The 22,661-nt window shown below is 37.9% G+C and overlaps 2 protein-coding genes across 2 annotated transcripts; both read right to left on the bottom strand.

Moving 5' to 3' along the window:
- Nucleotides 1-720: 720 nt before the first annotated feature.
- Nucleotides 721-8,043, bottom strand: mmp20a (matrix metallopeptidase 20a (enamelysin)). Its single transcript, XM_072453782.1, has 10 exons — nucleotides 7,786-8,043; nucleotides 6,607-6,866; nucleotides 5,472-5,620; nucleotides 5,183-5,308; nucleotides 4,192-4,353; nucleotides 4,005-4,110; nucleotides 3,733-3,875; nucleotides 2,197-2,353; nucleotides 1,546-1,649; nucleotides 721-912 (listed from the first exon to the last, which is right to left on the bottom strand). The coding sequence occupies exons 1-10, from the start codon at nucleotides 7,903-7,905 to the stop codon at nucleotides 812-814; spliced, it is 1,428 nt and encodes a 475-aa protein (XP_072309883.1). The 5' UTR covers nucleotides 7,906-8,043; the 3' UTR covers nucleotides 721-811.
- A 266-nt stretch (nucleotides 8,044-8,309) lies between these two features.
- Nucleotides 8,310-15,520, bottom strand: mmp20b (matrix metallopeptidase 20b (enamelysin)). Its single transcript, XM_072453769.1, has 10 exons — nucleotides 15,122-15,520; nucleotides 14,327-14,565; nucleotides 13,135-13,283; nucleotides 12,499-12,624; nucleotides 12,056-12,214; nucleotides 11,229-11,358; nucleotides 10,812-10,945; nucleotides 10,583-10,739; nucleotides 9,448-9,557; nucleotides 8,310-8,472 (listed from the first exon to the last, which is right to left on the bottom strand). Exons 1-10 carry the CDS (start codon nucleotides 15,245-15,247, stop codon nucleotides 8,372-8,374), a joined length of 1,431 nt encoding a protein of 476 aa, XP_072309870.1. The 5' UTR covers nucleotides 15,248-15,520; the 3' UTR covers nucleotides 8,310-8,371.
- Between the last annotated feature and the right edge of the window lie 7,141 nt (nucleotides 15,521-22,661).

Here is a 22,661-nt window from a genome sequence, read left to right on the forward strand (position 1 = left end):
GCATTTGGACTAACGGCTCATTTAAACTGTATGTTTTGGTCACATTGATAACCACAGCCATTTGTACATTTGAGACATTGATACATTTAGCATTTGCATTGTATTTGTCAACTTTGTTACTGCTATATCCTTTTGCAATTTGCTATTGTGCAGCCTCACTATCTTCTTAATCTGAGCACTTCTTACCTCAGCATTTGTTTGGTCAACTGGTGAAATTGTTGGAGCAATAGTTGGCGCTGCACGACACAGGGCCAAAGCACCCGACAGCACCATCCAAAATGCATGCATTTTTAAAGTAGTGGCCTACGTCTTATTTATTGTAGCTGTTTTTGTGGCCAATCTTGTGGAGCTTCAGAGTTAACTGTCGATACAGACAGTGCTTATTTTGCATCAGTGGACTTAAATACTCATGTGTTTGAGTTCCTATGTAAATAAGTGTCTTGTGTGGGGGGTTAATGTCTGCTGAAACATAGATTAAAACAGGTCAGTTAAGTCTTTTTTTTAATTGAGCATTGTGGGCTGTCTCATTTGCACACAAAAAAAATATACATACAAAAAAACCATCACATTTATTTAAGATCACCATACAAACACAATAAAGTCAGTGAATGTGAATGCTCAGAACCAGAAACAATACTGTGCAAGAATGTTATTAGCAAAACTAATTACCACACCAGTAAATAAACTAGGATTGGATTCATGCCAAGATTATTCTTTTCTTGATCCAGCTCAAAATGTTCACTGTTACAAGTGATAACAAGCCAAAAATGACGTGATTGGAGCATGTCAATCAACAACCCGCCGACCGCTGTCAACATCCGAGCCAGGAATTTGCCAAAATGATCTTGACTACTCTGTTCTTCCTGTAGTCGTACTGGTAGGACTTTGTTCCACTGATCAGGAAAATGCTCCCTGTTACAGAAACAAATGTAAGTGTTGTTAGGTCAAAAAAAAAAGTTATTTGGGTCAAATTTGAGTTAAATTGCAAAATTGCTATTTAAAATAATTTGTCAGAGGCAATTTACTCCTTGCTTAGCAGTGTTTTCAAAATCTTGTCTCTATTTTAGTGCAATAATAAAGTATTGCCTTTGATCAAATCCACAGAACTCTAACATGTTAACAAAAATAAACTTTTTTTCATTTTAAATTATGATACTTTACATCGGTTTTAAATGTCCTGCCACTTGTTAACCTGCTGACAAATACCCTCTATCATCATTCACCTCCAGCTTTTTCTGTGGCAAAAATGAGCCCCTTATCATTTGATACTTGTTGATTATGCAGTTTTTGTAATTGAATAAACAGTGTGATTAATTGCACATCGCTAAACGTTATTGTCATGGACTGGTACAGCGGAATATGAAGCTATATTGTTTTAAAGGGAAAAGAAAGTTCATGTGGTGGTGAACTCCACCCTTCACCACCTAAAAATGGTGAAAACAAGAAATTACAACTTCTATTTCAGCGGTATGCTATTGCTGCAGCTGCTGAGGTCTCCCCTATAGAACGTCCATGTCCATATACAGAGCCTGGGAGCATTTTTACCTTGTAGCTTGAAGGCAGCGTTTACTTTGCTCGGGATCCCGGGCCAGTCTGTGTGGATGTGTCGAGGGAAACCATTGTCCATTTTCCTTTTGCGATCATCGTACCTGATCAAAGAGAAGTCATTGTAAAAAGCCTTTGTATTTTGCTTTTTGGGCTATTGTCCGTAGTGAGAGTATAATACAGCCACTTCACGCTGTATTATCAAACTTGCAACCTGCATTCAGTTTAAGTGGTACTTTTTTGTCCAACTTCCGTCTCCATTGGTGTCATACACTTTTTCTCATCCAAATATAAAATTACTGTCCATATTGTGGTGAAACTACAGGGTGATATTGACAAGGATAAGTATACATATTTGTTTTATTATTACCCTGATTATGATATCCAGACCATCATTTATGAAATATGCCAAAACAACTTTACATTTCAAGGTTGAGATTCAATCATTGTGCGAAAAGTGAACAGGACTGTAAAGTTACAACCAAAAGAGCAAAAAATATAACAAATACCTTTGTGTTTGGAAGTATTTTAAATTGTCAATGTTTGCAGTTTTTTTTTCTTCTTCTAATTATAGATCATTATAGATATGTTTTTATATATACACGGCCCTCTATAGTCTCAATAGAAACCTATGATGTGCTATTGTGTTACCTGTAATACAAATCCCCTGTGAAGAATATAGTTTTGCCATATTCACTGACATGGACCGCGGCATCAATGTGCTTAACACTGGAGGAGAACCCAAAGTCGGAGATTGAGGCAGCGTGACTCTTCACTTTAAGCTGCTTAACCATCCAGTATTTATGACCTGTGAAGACAGACAAACATACATATGTCACTACATTGTGGGACACGGAACAGCAGCACACCACAAAGACAGCCACACTCCGAGAGGCTGTAGAAGGCTGTTATTAGAGTTCTCTGCTGAGTCATGCTGACAGAGGCTGCAAGGCTAATCGTGATAAAACAACAATAGTTGTAGTTGAAATAGCTAATTGCAAAGTGTACCGTTATTACGGTAATATAAAGTCTTTTTTTATTTTTTTTATTTTTTTAACAGATGTATTTGCCTATTACCCAGTTTAGGCGGTACCGTATTCATTTTAGTTTAGTTCATTCAAGCTCATGTGATGTCTATAATAATCTATTTACAATGAACTGCTAAGTTCCATTACAAACAATGTACAGTATTAATTAACAAAACATTAACTTCCATCTCATTCTCTTATTCCATGTGGTTGCATTTTATATGTAGCACATAAACATATGCATAGCAGTATCTTGGTTACCGTATGTAAAGTTAAATGTGGGCATACCGGTTCATAATGTGTACACTTACGCAAATACATAATAGTTTTGTTGATTCTCTTATAGCCCATATACAGAACTGTAATTCATGCTGATGTGCATATTACTAAAATTTAGCGTTATAATGATAAAATTAGTTTGCAGATTTATTTTATTCATATAATACCTATGATAATGTGAATAACAGCAATTGCAGCAATGTATAACTCAATTATATCTCAGGTTGTTACTAGACAATTTCCTCAGCCTTCTACCATAATACCATTTCTCTGCATTTTTATATAAATTCATAAATTGTTGAGCATTGTATGTGTTGCTCCCCCAAGTCGTCCCAAATCCACACCCCACATAATGAAACCCACATGCTCCTCCTAGTGGTCCTGGCAACTTGTAATTTAAATGTACCACATCCCCTCACGTTGTGACCTCCATATCATCCTCTGCGTGCAATTAGGACTGGGCTATATGGCGTTAAACATTTAATTGTGATGTCATCCCTGTGACAACTATTTTGGTGATACTGTCATACTGGGATTCACTGTTTTTTATGTAATGCAGGTCTGTGCTCAAATATGAATGTGTTTCCCCACAAACTCCTCTTGTTGGTCAGCTTCTGTCATGGTCAGGTTGAGTGGATTCAACCAATCACACTGAAGAATACATTTTCAGAATCAGCCTCAAAAAATGGCAATTGTGTTAGGTTTGTTTTGGCATTTCGCTCACCCCTACATGTGATTCTTAGTTTTTCTGTTCCTATTTCCAGCATGTCTTGATTGTTAGTGCTCCTGGATGTATTTACAATCAAAAATATGTTGCAGACACACATTGTATTTGTTCCAAACACTGATCCCTGTAGTGTCAGAGCCCTTGTTACTGTACCAGTGAAGAGGTAGGACACGCCTCTCGCAGGAACATCATACGCAGCGTCAATGTGCGAGTAGATACTTGGTAAATACGTGCTCATCTGACCCTCTGTCAGCTGGTTCCAGTATGTTGTGTATGTAGTTCGCATCCACATGTATCTGCAAGAACAGTTTATTTTTTCCTCTTTACACGTCTTTACACTTACATCTGAACATTTATTTAACTTCAAAATACTCTATTGTCATATATTATCAGCATGAAAATTGTATAACATGATGGAAGTTCACCTGTTTTTAAAGAAAACCATCTCTTTTCCGATCATCGCCGCTGCATCAAAAGAGAAGTTCGGGTCACACTTTCTGGGAGCCATGTCTGCCCTCTCCGTGGGTTTACCTATTCAAATACTCATGTCAATCATATGACGAATTGGATTTTACTGAGGGTTTTTTTCTTTCTTAAATATAATTAGCTCACCATATAGAGTTTGAATGCCAAGTATATCATCCTTGGACAGGGAGTACTGTTTGTTGCTACGTCTTCTGTAGTTGGGGAACATGATGGCCGAGGGGTCCTGGGAGTGAGTTAAACCAAGAGAGTGACCCAGTTCATGAGCAGCAACTGCAAATAGACTGTAACCTGCAAGAAACATTATAACTTTAACTTGAATCATTTGTGAGATAGCTTTTAGTTAACTGGCATGCATTTGTGTGAAGGATTTTGTCATTTAACTTTTATATTATGTTACCAGGTACATCATTTTCAGGTACTTAGTATTGCAGTATAACTTATTGAACAATAACATAAGTTCATTATCATTATTTTGGAAAGCGTTATATGGAACGTTTTTTTAAACGTGGCTATGTGACATTACAGGTATTTTCATTTTTCAAATAATCGCAACAAAGTACAGGGATGTGGGTGGAGATAGGGGAAAGGTGAAATCAACTGATACAACTGATGTAAATAAGATCATGTTTCATTTTGTTTACTTACTTACTATTAGTATTATCTAGTCTTATGCTAGCTATTTTTACTTTACTTTATTTTATTTCTATTATTATTATTTTGTTGTTATCTTTATCTTTTTATTTTTATTTATCTATTTTATTTTATTTTTCCCCCCTCCATTCCCTATTAAGATAGGAGTTTTGTTAATAAGAGTTTTTTGTTTTGTTCATAAGAGTTCTTTTATTAAGAGTGTTTTTTGAAACTTCCTATAATCTGTTATCTGTCCTTTCCCCTGTATCTACTGTGTTGTAACAACAATATTTCCTGTAATGTGGGGACATTACAGGAATATCTTATCTTATCTTATCTTATAAAACACTCTCAGGTACAGGACAACACATGATTACTGAAACATGCATGAATCAATAAAATACAACTAAATGAGGGAACACTGTCATAACACGGTTAATAGCTTATGTAGATTGATTTAGCATAATTTGTCTCCTTTAAGACCAACCATGACTGCTAGTTGTCCATGTCTCATCCTCATCAAAATGGATGTCTCCTCCAATCCCCGATCCGGGCTGAAAAGCGTGAGCTAGTACACCCTTTGGGCCATCAAACGGGAAGAAATCTCCATGAACTAATGGAGAAACAAGAGTTGAAAGTTCAAACTGTTATACTGCCAGTGAAGGGGGGCATTTTATATCAAATTAAGTGGATTAAAGTGTTAGTTAAATCAAGCCACATACAATTGACACGTCATCAAAATGTTACTGTGATTTTGGTAGTATTTGCTTATTTACATCCTCGTGCAAAGGTCAATATGATGTCAGCTTTGCCCCGTTCAACTTGGACAAATCTGAGGGGAGAGGCGTCGCTCCACATCTTGAAGGCCAAGCGAAATGACTTGTCCACGTCGTCCTTCCTCATGTCTGGGGTGTACCTAGCAATCCTGTAAAAATAAGAAATAGGACGTTAGCGCCGAATAACACCGACCTGAGATTCAAGGTCTGGATTACAAAAGAGAGAAGAGTTTTTCACCAGATTGTAAAAGAAAATCAGATGAAAAGCTTTGGTATGTTGAAGGAATCCTTTGGCTTGGAGAAACAGGACTTTTATAGATATTTACAAATAAGGAGTTATTATATCCAAGAAATTAAACAAAGTAATGACCATTATAACCCTCGGAAATTTTAGTCAAGCCATTTAAATCAGAACTTTCAATGGGAATAATATCTAACTTATGTCAACCCATTGATAATCTTGACAACTCTTTTTAAAATTATGATTATGATTATGAGTATTATGATTATGATTATGATGGTTATTAACAGGAAAAAAGGCCCTCACTGAAATGGCTCACAAACCTCACCAACAATCAAGGACTGGACAGACTCTTATTTTCAATTAAATATGCCATGATTTTGTTTCTTTTGATGTTTAGAAGTGAGAAAAATTTGGCCATAAATTGAAATGGCATCATTTATTTTATTGTGTAAATGTTATATGAATTGCTTTCCTTTGGTAGTCATATGTAACCTTATTTTAAAGTATAAAAAAGAGCTTTACACTGTCGGAACCTGTTGTTAATAAGGCCAGTACTTAAAATGTCACAGGAACGGCAAAAATTTCATGAGGAGTGTCAAAAATCAAACAGCAGAATTGAAGACTAATTGAAACTAAAACTAATATTGAAACTATAAACTCATATCAAGAAGGAATGCATCTAGGACAAAGTTGGACCTTTCCTGAATAGTTTTAGAATTGTCTTCATTTATATCAGACCACATCATAATATTGTAGAAACTGCTTTACATTCAGTTGACAATTTTTTTAAAGTCATAATTGTGGTATCAAAATTGGTACTTAGCTTTGCCTTAGTGTGAAAATTGAGCTCAAGTTTTATTATTATTGTGAATGTCTATGTAGTGGACTTACATGTAGGTGATGGTGTTGTTTTTCCAACGGGGCTTGCTGGGGTAAAAGTTGAAGTTATCCACATCTGGGACCCCGCACCTCGCCTCCTTCATGGTGTCCAGTGTCACGTGGTCAATGAGGCCCGTCTCGCTCAGCCCAAAGAAGTGCTGCACTTCTCTGATTCTGTGGTCCAGGTCTTCGGATGTGGTTTGGGGGGTTCTCTCATGCCTCGGTTCGCGCTGGGCTTCGGGGCTGAGCTTGTAAAAACGAGCGAGATAGTTCTGTGGGAGGAGCTATCTTTAGATACATGGGTGTCATTGATTTCATATTTAGCCATGTTTGAAATGTAAACACCAATATGAGTGACTAAATTACCGGTAGTTGATATGATTTTTTATATTTGTAATAAAGTCAACAAATGATAAAGTCAACAAATGATTCTATAATTCTGGATTATGCTCTATAAAATGTAATTAAATATGAGATTACGTTCTTTAAAATTACACAAAACGGGCGTAAATCAAGATTAAAATATAAATGAGTGGACAAGTAATTTTGAACACAATGCATTCTGCAAAATGTATCTAGACTTGTAAGGACCAAGATTTTTAACAACCAGAGTCTCATTTAAGAAGATATTGTAGTATAGCAGAAGTTGCTGTGGTGGAGGTGGAAGTAGTTGATGTTTTTTGGTGCTAGTTTTTTTTGTTTTTTTGTAGTTCCAACTGTAGAAACAGGTCCAATCTTTGTAACTTCAAATGCATTGCACATCACAAATCATTGTTGATCAGTCTTGATAAAAAAGTCAATGCTTTTCTTTTTCAGTCATCAAATTTCCATTAATATTCCATTGTAATAATAATATAACTTCTATTACGATTACAGCAATTAGTGCTTTTCCTAAATCTGCCAAGAACCCAAAACGTTGCAAGGCGAGGCGTTTCTTCAGATGCACTTAATAAAAATACCTTCCATTAAAATACTTCTATAAATGTATATGTAGAGTAACTGTAGACCTGTAGACTGTTGGTCAGTCTTGGTCAAAAAGTCAATGTTTTTCCTTTTCAGTCATCAAATTTCCATCAATATTATGCAACCATGAAACATCATTTGACTAAAGGAATTAACTGTTCATGCAGCTGAACTTTGCATTTCTAATTAAGACCAGTTAACTTAGAAGTAATATTTCTATGCACAAACCTCAGCCAGTTGCACATCTTCAGCTCTGAGCTCCTTGTCCCGTTGCTGCACTGGTAAAGTCCACGACAATCCCGCCAACAAGGAACCCCACGCGAGTATCCAAGAACAGACCCACTCCATGTTTTAAAATGGCCTTTTCTGCGCTGCCTTTGGATATTTTATATGTGGGTATTCTTAGGGGGAATGTCGGGTGATCACATGGTCGCTCTAGTTACAACTGGGTCTACCTGTCCCAAATTTTCTGGAGGTTTTTGCGGTCACAGCCTCTCCAATGAAACGTCTACATTTGTCTGGTGGCAATGTAATTGTTGAACATGTGTGTGCACTTTGGTTTTGAAGTCTAAAGAAATCCAATGTCTCTTTGCAGTCAAGTCAATGCATGCTACAATTAGTGAGGCACCAGGCTTGGTTCATGTACCGCCCTCCACCACAAAAACTCCCATAATGTCAACATTATATGTAGGACAACTCCTCCAGCCAACCTCGATTTAACAACCAATAAAGAGACTGTTTTTAAATTGTGTGGGCCATTTATTCAGGGATATCAAGTCAGTTCTTTGGGACATGTTCACAGAAGTACAACATTTCAGCAGCCAAGCCAAGAATTTGCTCTCTCAACTCCGACTGTGCGTTTCTGGGTGTAGTCGTATTGATAGACTTGTGCTCCAATGAAGAAATAGATGAAACCTATAATGAGAGAAATGGTGAAAATACTGTAATTTAAGTAGAAATACTGCTTCTACTAATATTACTACAACCATTGACATTGAAGCTTCTGCGTTTCTTCAGAAGCAAAAAATGTTGAGTGTAGTTGATAAAAATACCTCCCATTAAAATACTTCTGTAAATGTATGTGTAGAGGCATGTTTTATATGTGCACTTTGTAGCTATAGCATTAAACATAGCTAACTCCATAGCGACAAGCAGATCAGCTCTGTGGAGTGGCTAACAGGAAGAGCAATAAAAACACCTGAGATGAAATAATGCTAGATAGATAAGTTTAATCTCATTCTGTACAACATTCCATGGAGACAGGTGGCTTACACAAGAAAATGTTACAGAATGCCCCTTTAATATAAGTATTGTACCTGCTTCTATTTGTGCTACTACAACATTACTTTTCCTAAATCAAAAAGGAACCAACATGGCTTAGAAATGGTTAAAATTGTTGAGTTAATTTATTACCTTTTATTACCTTATATATGTATTTCTAATGAACATAACTCACATCCCTAAGGACATAACTGACATCCCGAACATAATTCATCAAGGAAATGAATCGCTCTGCATTCCACTTCTGCAGAGTTACATTTTGTCATTTTGTGGTCATAATGCGGATAATCACGCACGTCGACTAAAGTACACATTGCGCTTGCAGTTGAGAATTCCAGCGTGTGATTTGAGAGCTTTTAAGCTATAAAATAAGAATTACACCGTTGCAGTCGCAGAGGGGAACCACACACTCAGCTGATGTAAACGGCATTCCTCTGACAATAATAGCAACGCAGCCTCTCAATCCCCCGAAGCTACAGACATAGGTTTACTGCAGTATCCAAACACAATTACTGTACGCCCAGCAATCTAAACTCCGGCCTCTGCCTTTAGATTTGGGATTTCTAACGAGCAGTGGCTGCATAGAAATAGTTAAAACGGAAGACTTACTCTCTTTGTGAAATGCTGCATTTATTGTTTCCGTCATATTCAGCCCTGGGAAGCCCTCACTGATGTACTTGGGGCAGCCACGGTCCATCGCTCGCCTGTTCTCGTTATAACTGGAACATATATAGAATTATTGATATTCGTTTCAAAAATGTCTGGTTTGGTGGATGTGTGTGGGCCATGTAACAGAGAAAAGAGGCTATAATGCAATCTGGGCCAAGTAACATATTATTTTCAGACTATAATTTTGTATAATGCGTGTATAATGAAGAATTTAATCGACACGTAGAAGGTGTAAAGTATAATTTAACTCAATTTTAAGATAATTTAAAGATAATTTATGATAAAGTGCTTTCTGGGCTTCTGCATTTTTGTTTAATTGTTAATGAGAGGACTGCATCTGAACAACTGAAAGGATTTGCAAGTTTGTGCAAAGCAGGTTCAAACAGACTAACATGCATTCTCAAATGTATTCACTAGGGGCAATATAGAGTCCACTACCCAATTTTTAAACTAAAGGTGGTGGACATTTTCATAGAATAGGGGGAATTTGGGTAAATTGGGACATTGAAATGTGCAGAATTAAAAATACCAGGTTTAGGGGGCGATTATTTTCTGAAATGTGAAAAATTATTATATGAAAGTGACCGGTGTAAAAGTGTGAGCCCAGTGACCGCAGACTCACATAAACACGCACACAGGCCCATCATGGCTCTACACCACACCACTAAAACTTTAAATTCATTTTAGGCCTATTCAACCAACTAATAGATCTTATGTTTTTTTCATTTTCATTTTAAAAAATTAACATATTTGTAATGTCACACTTCAGAGCTCGAACCACAAAAATATTTGGCAACCAACATGTGTTTGAGAAGGAATACCACCTTCTGTGTGTAATGTTCCCGATATTTTCTTTCCCTGGTGTAAAGTAGACTTCTATAGTTTAAAATCAATCATTACAGTCCAGACTTTGGCATTTCACTTAAAATAAAAATAAACAAGATATGTCCAACTTTACCTATTTATCCTACAGATCGTATTTATTGGTACCTATTTTGCTTTTTAACTTATCTGTAACGATATAATACTAATACTATAAACATTTCTCGGTAATGTCTCTGTAATAAGCAAATACCTCCAGTAAATGTCATGCACAAAGAAGAGCGTGCGTCCAGTTTTCACCAGGTGCACGGCTGCGTCCACCTCCTGCACCCACACAGGAAACCCAAAATGGCTGAGGGGCCTGGGCTTGCCCCGCACCATGGAGCCCTTCACTGTCCAGAACATGCTCTCTGCAAGGTGTTGTTGGTTTCAGTGTCCGCTTCGAAAAATCATTAACACGGTCAATTTACTGTGTCTGTTACCATGGAAAAGGAAGGCTGTGTTTTTGCGAGGAATCCTATAGGCTGCGTCAATGCCGGTGTCGATCTTTGGCATGAAGTTTGAGATGGGCCCCTCCTTGATGTCTGACTGACCGTTAAGTTTGATCCAAAGATATCTTGTGGGAAAACAAAACGGTAAAGGGTTCTATCAGGAATACACAATGTCCAAAAAGGTAATTTGCACATTTTTATTTTTAATTTATGTATCAAAAGACTGGATTAAATTTATAGTAAGTATATTGAAGTAAGTATAGATTTTAACTGAGTAACCTTTATACTATGACTATTTTAACAGATTATTTCAAATTAAATCATATGTATTTGGAGCAATGATATAAGTGCATGTTTTGAGTCCTTGTCCATTACAGTATTATTGGTTTGGAGTATTTATACACTCACTTTTCCCTGAAAAAGAAGGTGGCGTCGCCAACAGTGGACACGGCGTCAAAGCTCATGTCCGGAGCACATCTGTCTGCGATGAGATGAGGGAACAGCCAAGGGTTCAGGTATATGGGGAACAGAACTGGGCCTTAAAACATCAGAGCACAGTTTCAAATCAAGCTTAACTTAAAGGTGCTCTGTGTAACTTTTCTGTTGGGGGTTCAGCCAACTGCTCGTAACCATGGAGATGTAATTGCTTTGCCTGGAATGTTCCACAATATGCATTAGCCAAATCCACCTAGCATTTATCCAAAGGCATGGTAACCTTTTAGCCAAATTAATATATGTATGAATGTATGTATGTATGTATGTATGTATGTATGTATGTATGTATGTATTGTGTCCTTTCTGGGAATGGGCTTGCATCTCCACAAACCTGACTCTTACTTTTCGTCCGGAGCAGCCTTGTCCTGCTTATTTCCATTGAAATGTTCCTTAGTTGTTCCTTTGGCTATACTATTCCACAATATGGCATTAAACGTAACTCTCTTTACTTGGAATTATGTAAGTGACTTTCCACCTCCAGAAATTTACTCTGCCCTCAATGTATTTGATGTTTTATTGCTCAAAAGCCCGTTAAAAACAAGTGTTCTTCTGTAAACGTGCTCGTCTCTCCACAGATCTGCCCTGTAACCTTGTGGCCCCAATTGCTTGTTTATATGGAAATTAGTTCAATGCAATTCTATGGAACATTCTTTGCAAAGCAATACAATTTCCTTGGACACAAGCAGATGGCGTACCGAAAATGTTTGAAGTTCTATATATACTATACAAAATGAAGTTACTGTAAAGTGCGTTGATGTTGGCTACGTCCTCCAAGGACAGTAGGTTCACTGCTCGAGACGCCTTGTAGTTTGGAAACATGAGAGATTCCGGGTTTCCAGAGTGTCTCAGACCTAAAGCGTGACCAATCTCATGTGCAGCCACCAGCTTTAAATTAAAACCTGCAACAGACAACGATAAACTTACTTAAATGTGTATTACTACTTTGTGTTGGCACTTGGTATATACTTTAGTAAAATGTATACATTTACAGATTTTGTTTCTCATTATGTATCTGGCATACAGACAAAGTCTGAACTAAACTCGGGCTGGACTGCAGATCAAAACCCAGACAAAACAAGGACTAATTTATGATCTATATTATCATTTGAAAACAGAAAAAATACTTTGACGAAGCCTTTGACCTTTTTTCCGTCTAACTGTTGTAGAACCAGTGTCTTTTTACCCTTTGGTCCTGCTGTCCACTGCTCATTGTCATCAAAGTGAGTGTCTCCTCCGATTCCAGGACCAGGGCCAAACGCGTGAGCCAAAGTTCCGCGTGGTCCGTCAAACGGGAACAAATCTCCATGTGCTTCACAACAGAAAAACGCAGGCCAAACATGAAACACAAACCACAAGAAAAAAAACACTTTTATTCTCGCCAAGAAAAGGAAAAAGATTATAGGTTTCTCCACAGCTTGCTTCCCTCATGCTGTTGTCATATTTAGCTGTCTGTTGTGATCATAGCTCCTTATACCTCTAGATGTTGGTATAATAGTTACAGTTTACTTGAATGTTTTATACATCAATAATTCTAATAGCATTGGTTTCAGAATTATGAAAACTCAGGACGATAGCGATTAACAGTTTAAACATGGGAAAAAAGTCTTCAAAATGTTGCATATATCCAGAAGCTGAAACCCATAAATACTCTCCCCACAAAATAATGAGACAAGACGAGATTTTAACATAATTTTTAATGGAATGCACTTTAAATAAAGCGTTAAATAAATTCTGCTGTACTCCAGTTATGATGCCAATGATTGAACACTTTAAACTACTGATCTTGTCTTTTACACTTTAGGGGTCGTTGCTTACTCACCATATGTTGCAAACTCCATTATGATGTCAGCGTTGTGGCTGTGTGACCGGACAAACTTAAGTCTGCTGACCCTGGACCAGGCATTGAAGGCCATCTCGATGAGAGAGTCCACTGTGCTGCGAGGAAGATCACTGGTGTAGCGCCGGATGCTGCGTGAGTAAAGTCAAATAGGTCTTTAGGTGAAGTAAACTCTGGATGTGTTGACTTGCAGAGCTAAATAATATGAATTTAACCTTTTGCACTGCCACATTAAATACGACTATCAACAGTTGTTTAGAGTTTACAATTAACCAGTGTAATCCATGCATGTCTTTGGATGGGAGTGAGACTGACAAAAAAACGACACCAAACAACTGGTTTGGACTAGATTTAAATTGTTGTATTTATTTTCCAAATGTGGTCAAATTAATTTACCCTTTACACTGTTTTCCTTTGTTTGTGGATATAGAGGTGGGCTGATTATTGAAATGTGAATAACATTGTAAATGTTGTTTTGAAGAACTGCAAATGTTGTATATTGAGTATATTGTTAATAATGAATAAAATGCTGCTGATTATAAAGAGAAATGGGAAAAAAAAAGTCTTCCAAATAAGGGTGTAATTGACATTTGTGGACTTTACATTCATCTGAACCCTCAATTTACACATTTAAAGTCTTGTTTTAGAACATTTCTCTTTGATTGACATAATATTGTTTAAATATCGTTATCAAGATACTCCAAAGAATATTGAGACACATTTTTTGTTCATACCGTCCACCTGTATGTGTTATTATTATGTTATAGAACGGTTGAACTGATTGTTGTCATACACTTCTGTTTATATTCACCATTCAATCATATACTGTAGTCTAAAGATACTGGCTTGATATAAATGCTGGCTGGATATCCTTCGTCCTGAACTACCGAGTCTAACTACGGGAACTGCGTGAGAGCGTTGCAGACATTGTTACATAAGTTCAGACTTGGTTTGGTATACTTGGCATTCAAACAAACCATAATGTCTTTAAGAGGCTGAAGTTTCAAACTGAGAAATATGCTTACTGTGTGACAATCACAGTCACCCCTGCCAAACCTTTTATTGCCTCTTGAAATTGCTCTCTGATTCCTGCCAGTTCATGCACGGTCAGACATGCATGTTAATAAGCGTTTTACATTTTATTTACTTGTAATTGGATTTTACTTTGACCTACTTGTATGTGATTTGGTTCTTGTTCCACCGTGTGCTCTGGATATGGCTGTAGTCCTCCACATCTGGGACCCCACAGCGTGGACTCGTCATGACATCCAGAGTCTCTGAGTCCAATGAACCCGTTACATTCAGTCCAAAGAAAATCTGCATGTCCTTCACTTTAGAAGTGAAAGTCGAGTCGCTTCTCTTCCCACGCCCCGCCGACTCTTCCTTTAGATTATAGAAGTGTTGGAGATATTCCTATGAGAACACAGCTGTAAATACTCAACATTGTGCACTTGTCAAACAGCCACGACATCTATTACAAATTCAGCATACTGTACTTACTGTTACGGTACTTTTATCCACCCTAACCGCACTAAAGATACTTTTACTTTACAAAATGTTGGAGCAAAAATCATATATTAGTAATGTATTGGTACTCATAAGATTATAGGGACAGTAGTTCAAAGGCAGTAGGAGTAGTACTAGTCGTTTTGTTTTTTTACATAGGAACACATTTATAACGCACACATTTTATAATTATTACATCAACCCTGAATAATGTCAACAACTTATGGGAAGAAAATCAAGTCAATTAACACAGAGAGGGCAGTGCATGTACTTACCTCCGCCCCCCACCCACACAGAATCCACAAAATAAATACAAAAGTCACTCATACAGACGACTCCAGACTTGCCCACTAACCCTCCGATCTTTGTTCAAAAACACACATAGCAGTTGAATATGTTTGCATGCCATCCTGTCAGTTACATTACATTTAGTGCAACTCATGCAATCACAGCAGTCACTTACTGTGGCCAGCTCCACGTCGGCCGCCTGTGGTTCGGTGGTTGAAGAGGTCGTTGTTTCGGACATGAACGCGGGTGCCATAAAACCTGACCAGGGCAGGAGCAGCAGGACAAGACAGGGGAACAACATGGCCAAACTGTGGCGAGGTTTGGTGCTACATCAGTTGCGATGGCCTGCTTGGAGGACATGAGGGCAAGCAGCTAAGGTTAATGAGGAAGCCCTTTTTAAATGGTTATTTGGGTGAGTCACAGCCAAATCCGAGGAAAGCCTCCAACAGTGGCCTGGAATTAGGGAGGGGTTAGCTGACAACTTTGTGTCTGTAAAAACCAAATGTTGTGAGATACAGTGACATGCTGGACGAAGACAGAGTAACTTTAGAGGTGCATTGTCAGCAGTTTGGTCACATTTGGTTAAGTTTAGAACCAAAATAACAACATTTGACTTTTATTTTTGTTCGGGAGCCACGGGAGCGCTCTTCTTGTCACAAAGGCAAACCCGCTTGTTTCGCTTGGAACGGTTGCAAAGAGATGGAAACAAGAAACTTACAATTAGGGGCGGCCGATACTGACAAAAAAGAACATCTAGATTTTTACTTTACATTATCTCGAGAACGATAGTCATATCTGTCAGACATTATTTTAACAAAGAATCAGGAATGTGCTCAAATGTGCCTGTACATGTCTTGGTTAAGGTTCCAGTGTTGCACAAAACATGGTTGAACCATAGATCTAATCACTAAAGTGCAGAAATATCACTTTACACCCATGTTTGGGAGATTTCTGTCTCTTTTTTAGGTAATTTACGAGGTACTTTTCCTGATATAGACGATACACTTCCTATACAAATTGCCTATCTCAAAAACGACTGTATCATAACATTTTCTGTGTGTGTCCCACCTCTACTTTCGAGACACATTTCATAGATGCCTAAAATATTAACTTGGGCACCCACTAAAAGTAAACAACAACTAAATACTTGCGTGTAGAAAATGTTACCACAGAGTTCACAAACCAAGAGATATTCGTATATTATGTCCCTCTCCAAAAAGATGGCATCATTTAATATGGTTTTGAAACTCAAATGATCTCTGTCGGTGTAATCCCTCATTTTCTGTTGAAACAAGCAACTCTTTCTTCTTCAGGAAGGCTCCGCCCAATGGGCGGGTCTTACCACAGAACAGTATTAATATCGGAGTTCTCGATCTAAATTCTTTTATTGACAATGACTCTTGGATGAGAGTCGAAACGTCTATTTTTTCTAACTGAGTCCAGATGACTACAACTGAAGCTTTTTCTACTCAAATGATCTCTACAATTCAAGTGCTGCCATGAATTGACAGATGTCCAACAACGAAGGGAAAATGCAGCAGTCAATTTTCCCGTCAGGGTCAAATAAGTTTTAACTATTGTGAGAAATGGCCAAAGACGCTAACTCAAGCCACACAAGCGAGTTTAAATCAAAACTGAACAATGTGTTTGTGGTCCAACCTAAAAGGAAAAAACACACTAATATTAAATCCAGGCATGATGAAAGTTAAACATGAGGCAAGACGTGTGTCCTAACATTCCCATATCCACCTGTACATATGTAAAGCCATTGTTTTGTCACCTGAAGTTCTCCTGAGGCAACTTACTAAAATCTCGCAACACATTTTGAACACGTCCCACGCATTCTGTCTCTCTCAAAATAAAGTTTGGTCTAGTCCCGCTTTAGCTCATGCATGTTAGAGACTTCACCCAGAGAGTTTTGTTAGGAAGGAGCCAAATTGCAGAAGTGTTTTTTTAAGGCCTTCCCCAAAAAGAAAATGACAGCCAGCCAGAACGCCCGGCCTGACAGAGGGCGCTGCGGTGGTGCACTCAGACAGTAATTAGGCTTCATTGGTCATTCCTCTTGTAGGATAGTGTGCCCTGAACTTTTTTCAAACTGTCACTTTGGTTTTAGTTATGAAGTCATTTTAGGTGATGACTGGGCACTTGCTGGTGATATGAGGCCATGCCACACTGTTTATTTCCCTTTAACCACTGCACACTTTAAATATGTATGAGCTGAGGGACTTTAAATGCTGATTTGCTACTTTGAAAGAACGTTGCTCAACAAAATGTTATCATCAATTGGTAAAACAGTACGTTTCCTGAAACACAAACTAGATTTATTTGAAAAAGTCATCATGTCTTTGCTGTAGTGTTTTGTGATTGTGTCAATATTCTGTTGGAGAACAAAATCCATAAAGCCAAATCAATTGTAGCAACTTGTTTGACTGATGTTTGTTCTTATTGCGCCTGTACTGACACTGCGGCCCCTGTGGACCCTTTGCCAGAAGCGAGTAGTACTCTTAAATTTTAGTTCTTGGAGAAATATTATACCTTGACTCCTACTTAAGTCATATTTTTATTGAAGTAAATGAAAAATGTTGGTCTCTCTACTGTCAGTAAGTCTTACAAGTGACAAAAGCTTCTGTAACCTCTGTATTCTTACTTATGCTTCTCCACACAGCTGACTCTTGCCTGGCCTCATGGAACCTCCTCCTGCTCATTTCACTCAAAAAGTGCTGCCTTCTGCTACAGTTGTCCACAGAATGACAAAACACGTATCTATAGCAATGACTTTCCCAGGTTCTATTTCAGAGGAATCATGCAGGTGACTTTCCACCTCTCCAAAGTTACACGGTGTCACTTTAATTTGTTCATGAAGTGAACTGACAAACCCTTGTTGCTTCATAATAAATATGTATTTATAATAATAAATGTGATCAGTTGACACATAGGACTTCAAAGAATACACAAATACAGATATTTGAGTCATGTGTCCAATAGTACATGCTGTATTTCTGAAACTAATTTCTGCTTTCAACTTGTTTTTAAAATTGCAAATATGCAACTCCTATCAGTTTTTAAGCAGAAGTGTTTTATTTAGTCACACAAACCTTTTTTGTGGTAAGCAGTTTGGTTTCTTTTACTTTAATTTTTTTGCACATAATCATTCAAATGATTGTGCGTGTGCTTTGCTGACCTCTAGTGGCATGTAATCAAATGTGCCGCCTTCCAGAGCCTGTTCACAGTGACTATGAAGTTTAAACCAATATCTCACAATCACAAGGTTTCTACTCATCAAACAAGAATGAACTTATTTACATATAACTTATAACCTATACACTTGACGTGATCCATAAATTATGTTCTGAAATTTAAAGTTGCAAGACAAGCCAACCAGACTATAATTTCTAAAATACATTCTAAGGCTGTTCACGCTGCCCAGAAGTACACTGATGCAAAGAGGAAGTGTTTGTTTGTGTTTTTTACCTAATTAACTCATGATGAAAGCGGATGAGCCAAAGTAAACTGGGGTGAACTGACCACTCTGAGCCATGAACATGTCGTAATAGTAAACCCAACACTATCTTGGACACCCTTGAATGTAACATCCCTGTACAATAAATGAACTGTATTTTTCTGTGTCGTCTTTTTTTTAAAGTAAACACCAAAAACTCCCTGAGAGCAAACTTCCCCTGCAGTGAGTCAGGAGCGGTGTGTAACCAATGTCTCAACTCTTCTAAGCCTTTTATGAATGACTTAACGTCTTTGTATAAAACTGATTAGGTAAGGCATTGATTTCAACCAGTGTGCCGAGAAACACTAGTGCGCCTTGAGGTATTGCCAGGTGTGCCTTGAAAAAAATGTCCACTTTAACAGATTCACACATTCTGCAGTGTCCTGAGCTGACTTCTAATCCAAAAAAAAGAAAGCAAACCAGTCACTGCCAAATATAGTGGCACAAACTACATTTGCCACATTACATTACTTATTACATATACTTTTTCCCGTATAAGGTGTGATTTGGTATTATTTTTTGGTAGATAGTGTGCGGAAGAATCTTTTCAACAAAGAACGTGTGCCATGACTAAAATAAGGTTGAAAAACACTGGGGTAAAGTGTACAACATACAACATAGTGCACACAGAATAAAAAAACAGAAAAACAACCAGCAGCACACTTTTACATACTAAAAATCTCAGATAGAATGTTTTGTGTGTGTGTGTGTGTGTGTTGTTTAAAAAGTTGTTTAAAAATGTAATTGTCACACAAAGTAATAATAGTTTCTTTAATAATACTTTCTGACCAAGGGCAGGAGCAGCAGGACAAGACAGGGGAACAACATGGCCAAACTGTGGCGAGGTTTGGTGCTACATCAGTTGCGATGGCCTGCTTGGAGGACATGAGGGCAAGCAGCTAAGGTTAATGAGGAAGCCCTTTTTAAATGGTTATTTGGGTGAGTCACAGCCAAATCCGAGGAAAGCCTCCAACAGTGGCCTGGAATTAGGGAGGGGTTAGCTGACAACTTTGTGTCTGTAAAAACCAAATGTTGTGAGATACAGTGACATGCTGGACGAAGACAGAGTAACTTTAGAGGTGCATTGTCAGCAGTTTGGTCACATTTGGTTAAGTTTAGAACCAAAATAACAACATTTGACTTTTATTTTTGTTCGGGAGCCACGGGAGCGCTCTTCTTGTCACAAAGGCAAACCCGCTTGTTTCGCTTGGAACGGTTGCAAAGAGATGGAAACAAGAAACTTACAATTAGGGGCGGCCGATACTGACAAAAAAGAACATCTAGATTTTTACTTTACATTATCTCGAGAACGATAGTCATATCTGTCAGACATTATTTTAACAAAGAATCAGGAATGTGCTCAAATGTGCCTGTACATGTCTTGGTTAAGGTTCCAGTGTTGCACAAAACATGGTTGAACCATAGATCTAACCACTAAAGTGCAGAAATATCACTTTACACCCATGTTTGGGAGATTTCTGTCTCTTTTTTAGGTAATTTACGAGGTACTTTTCCTGATATAGACGATACACTTCCTATACAAATTGCCTATCTCAAAAACGACTGTATCATAACATTTTCTGTGTGTGTCCCACCTCTACTTTCGAGACACATTTCATAGATGCCTAAAATATTAACTTGGGCACCCACTAAAAGTAAACAACAACTAAATACTTGCGTGTAGAAAATGTTACCACAGAGTTCACAAACCAAGAGATATTTGTATATTATGTCCCTCTCCAAAAAGATGGCATCATTTAATATGGTTTTGAAACTCAAATGATCTCTGTCGGTGTAATCCCTCATTTTCTGTTGAAACAAGCAACTCTTTCTTCTTCAGGAAGGCTCCGCCCAATGGGCGGGTCTTACCACAGAACAGTATTAATATCGGAGTTCTCGATCTAAATTCTTTTATTGACAATGACTCTTGGATGAGAGTCGAAACGTCTATTTTTTCTAACTGAGTCCAGATGACTACAACTGAAGCTTTTTCTACTCAAATGATCTCTACAATTCAAGTGCTGCCATGAATTTTCCCGTCAGGGTCAAATAAGTTTTAACTATTGTGAGAAATGGCCAAAGACGCTAACTCAAGCCACACAAGCGAGTTTAAATCAAAACTGAACAATGTGTTTGTGGTCCAACCTAAAAGGAAAAAACACACTAATATCAAATCCAGGCATGATGAAAGTTAAACATGAGGCAAGACGTGTGTCCTAACATTCCCATATCCACCTGTACATATGTAAAGCCATTGTTTTGTCACCTGAAGTTCTCCTGAGGCAACTTACTAAAATCTCGCAACACATTTTGAACACGTCCCACGCATTCTGTCTCTCTCAAAATAAAGTTTGGTCTAGTCCCGCTTTAGCTCATGCATGTTAGAGACTTCACCCAGAGAGTTTTGTTAGGAAGGAGCCAGTTTGTTTGTGTTTTTTACCTAATTAACTCATGATGAAAGCGGATGAGCCAAAGTAAACTGGGGTGAACTGACCACTCTGAGCCATGAACATGTCGTAATAGTAAACCCAACACTATCTTGGACACCCTTAAATGTAACATCCCTGTACAATAAATGAACTGTATTTTTCTGTGTCGTCTTTTTTTAAAGTAAACACCAAAAACTCCCTGAGAGCAAACTTCCCCTGCAGTGAGTCAGGAGCGGTGTGTAACCAATGTCTCAACTCTTCTAAGCCTTTTATGAATGACTTAACGTCTTTGTATAAAACTGATTAGGTAAGGCATTGATTTCAACCAGTGTGCCGAGAAACACTAGTGCGCCTTGAGGTATTGCCAGGTGTGCCTTGAAAAAAATGTCCACTTTAACAGATTCACACATTCTGCAGTGTCCTGAGCTGACTTCTAATCCAAAAAAAAGAAAGCAAACCAGTCACTGCCAAATATAGTGGCACAAACTACATTTGCCACATTACATTACTTATTACATATACTTTTTCCCGTATAAGGTGTGATTTGGTATTATTTTTTGGTAGATAGTGTGCGGAAGAATCTTTTCAACAAAGAAAGTGTGCCATGACTAAAATAAGGTTGAAAGACACTGGGGTAAAGTGTACAACATACAACATAGTGCACACAGAATAAAAAAAAACAGAAAAACAACCAGCAGCACACTTTTACATACTAAAAATCTCAGATAGAATGTTTTGTGTGTGTGTGTGTGTGTTGTTTAAAAAGTTGTTTAAAAATGTAATTGTCACACAAAGTAATAATAGTTTCTTTAATAATACTTTCTGACCAAGAACATTCTAAAACTATCCATGAAAGGGTTAGTTTATTGTGAAGTCAATGAAAGCTTTGGTGCCTTGAGGGGACCGAGACCACAACGACACTGTTAGAATCTGCTCCATTAAGGTAGGTTAAGGCACACTTTATTGTCCTCTGCATTTGACCCACCCTCCAATGCTGCTGGGACAACCCGTCAGGAGCAGTGGGACCCAACTCAGATCGTGTGCTAGGCTTTGTGATGACCGTAGCACGAGGTGAAACATGCAAAGGCCCGGCCGGTCTGGGAGTTGAACCCACGACCGTGAGTGCAAGCCACACAATCATCTCCTTCTCTGAGCATAGTAGGATTACAGTTTATTGAGCAGCGGAATACTGCCCCGAAGGAGACCTGTGTGGGTTGTCTATGCAAAGCTACACTGTGCATCGGATACTTTCATTTTTGACATTTTGCCTTCAACATTTTATGATTTACTTTGCAATTCATGCTTGGCCTGGTCCGCGAAGAGCACCTGTACGCCATCTTTGTTGATTTCTAGAAGCACTCACCATTTGTGTTTTATACATTGTCTTTTATTAAGTTAAAATAGTGAGTGGGACAAAGAATGTAAAGCCCCTCTTGGTCTCCACTCAAGACATCACATTTCATTCATCCAGATGTTGGGACACGGTATTTAAATTAGAGGATGGTGTGTCCAACTTTGTCCAGTGAGATTTCTATCAGCATTGTTCAAGTTACTGTCTCGTTATAGTAGAAGTATCAATTAACATCTTTTTTTTTTACAACCCCTTATAGGCACTAATTGACCATAAAAATAAATGCCCTTAAAGGTGTTAGTTGCATTTATTTGAAATTGTTCTTACTTTTTCAGTTCCGCACATGCCAGATTTAGCTTGCTTGACTGTAAGTGGCCTTTTTTTTCCGTCTTTCCACTTCAAACACTGACCAACGCACTGTCATTACCAGAAAGAT

This window comes from Eucyclogobius newberryi, unplaced genomic scaffold (assembly GCF_026437365.1).
Source record: "Eucyclogobius newberryi isolate DKJ021-1_F unplaced genomic scaffold, fEucNew1.0.hap1 SCAF_10, whole genome shotgun sequence".
In the NCBI taxonomy this organism is placed as follows: Eukaryota; Metazoa; Chordata; class Actinopteri; order Gobiiformes; family Gobiidae; genus Eucyclogobius; species Eucyclogobius newberryi.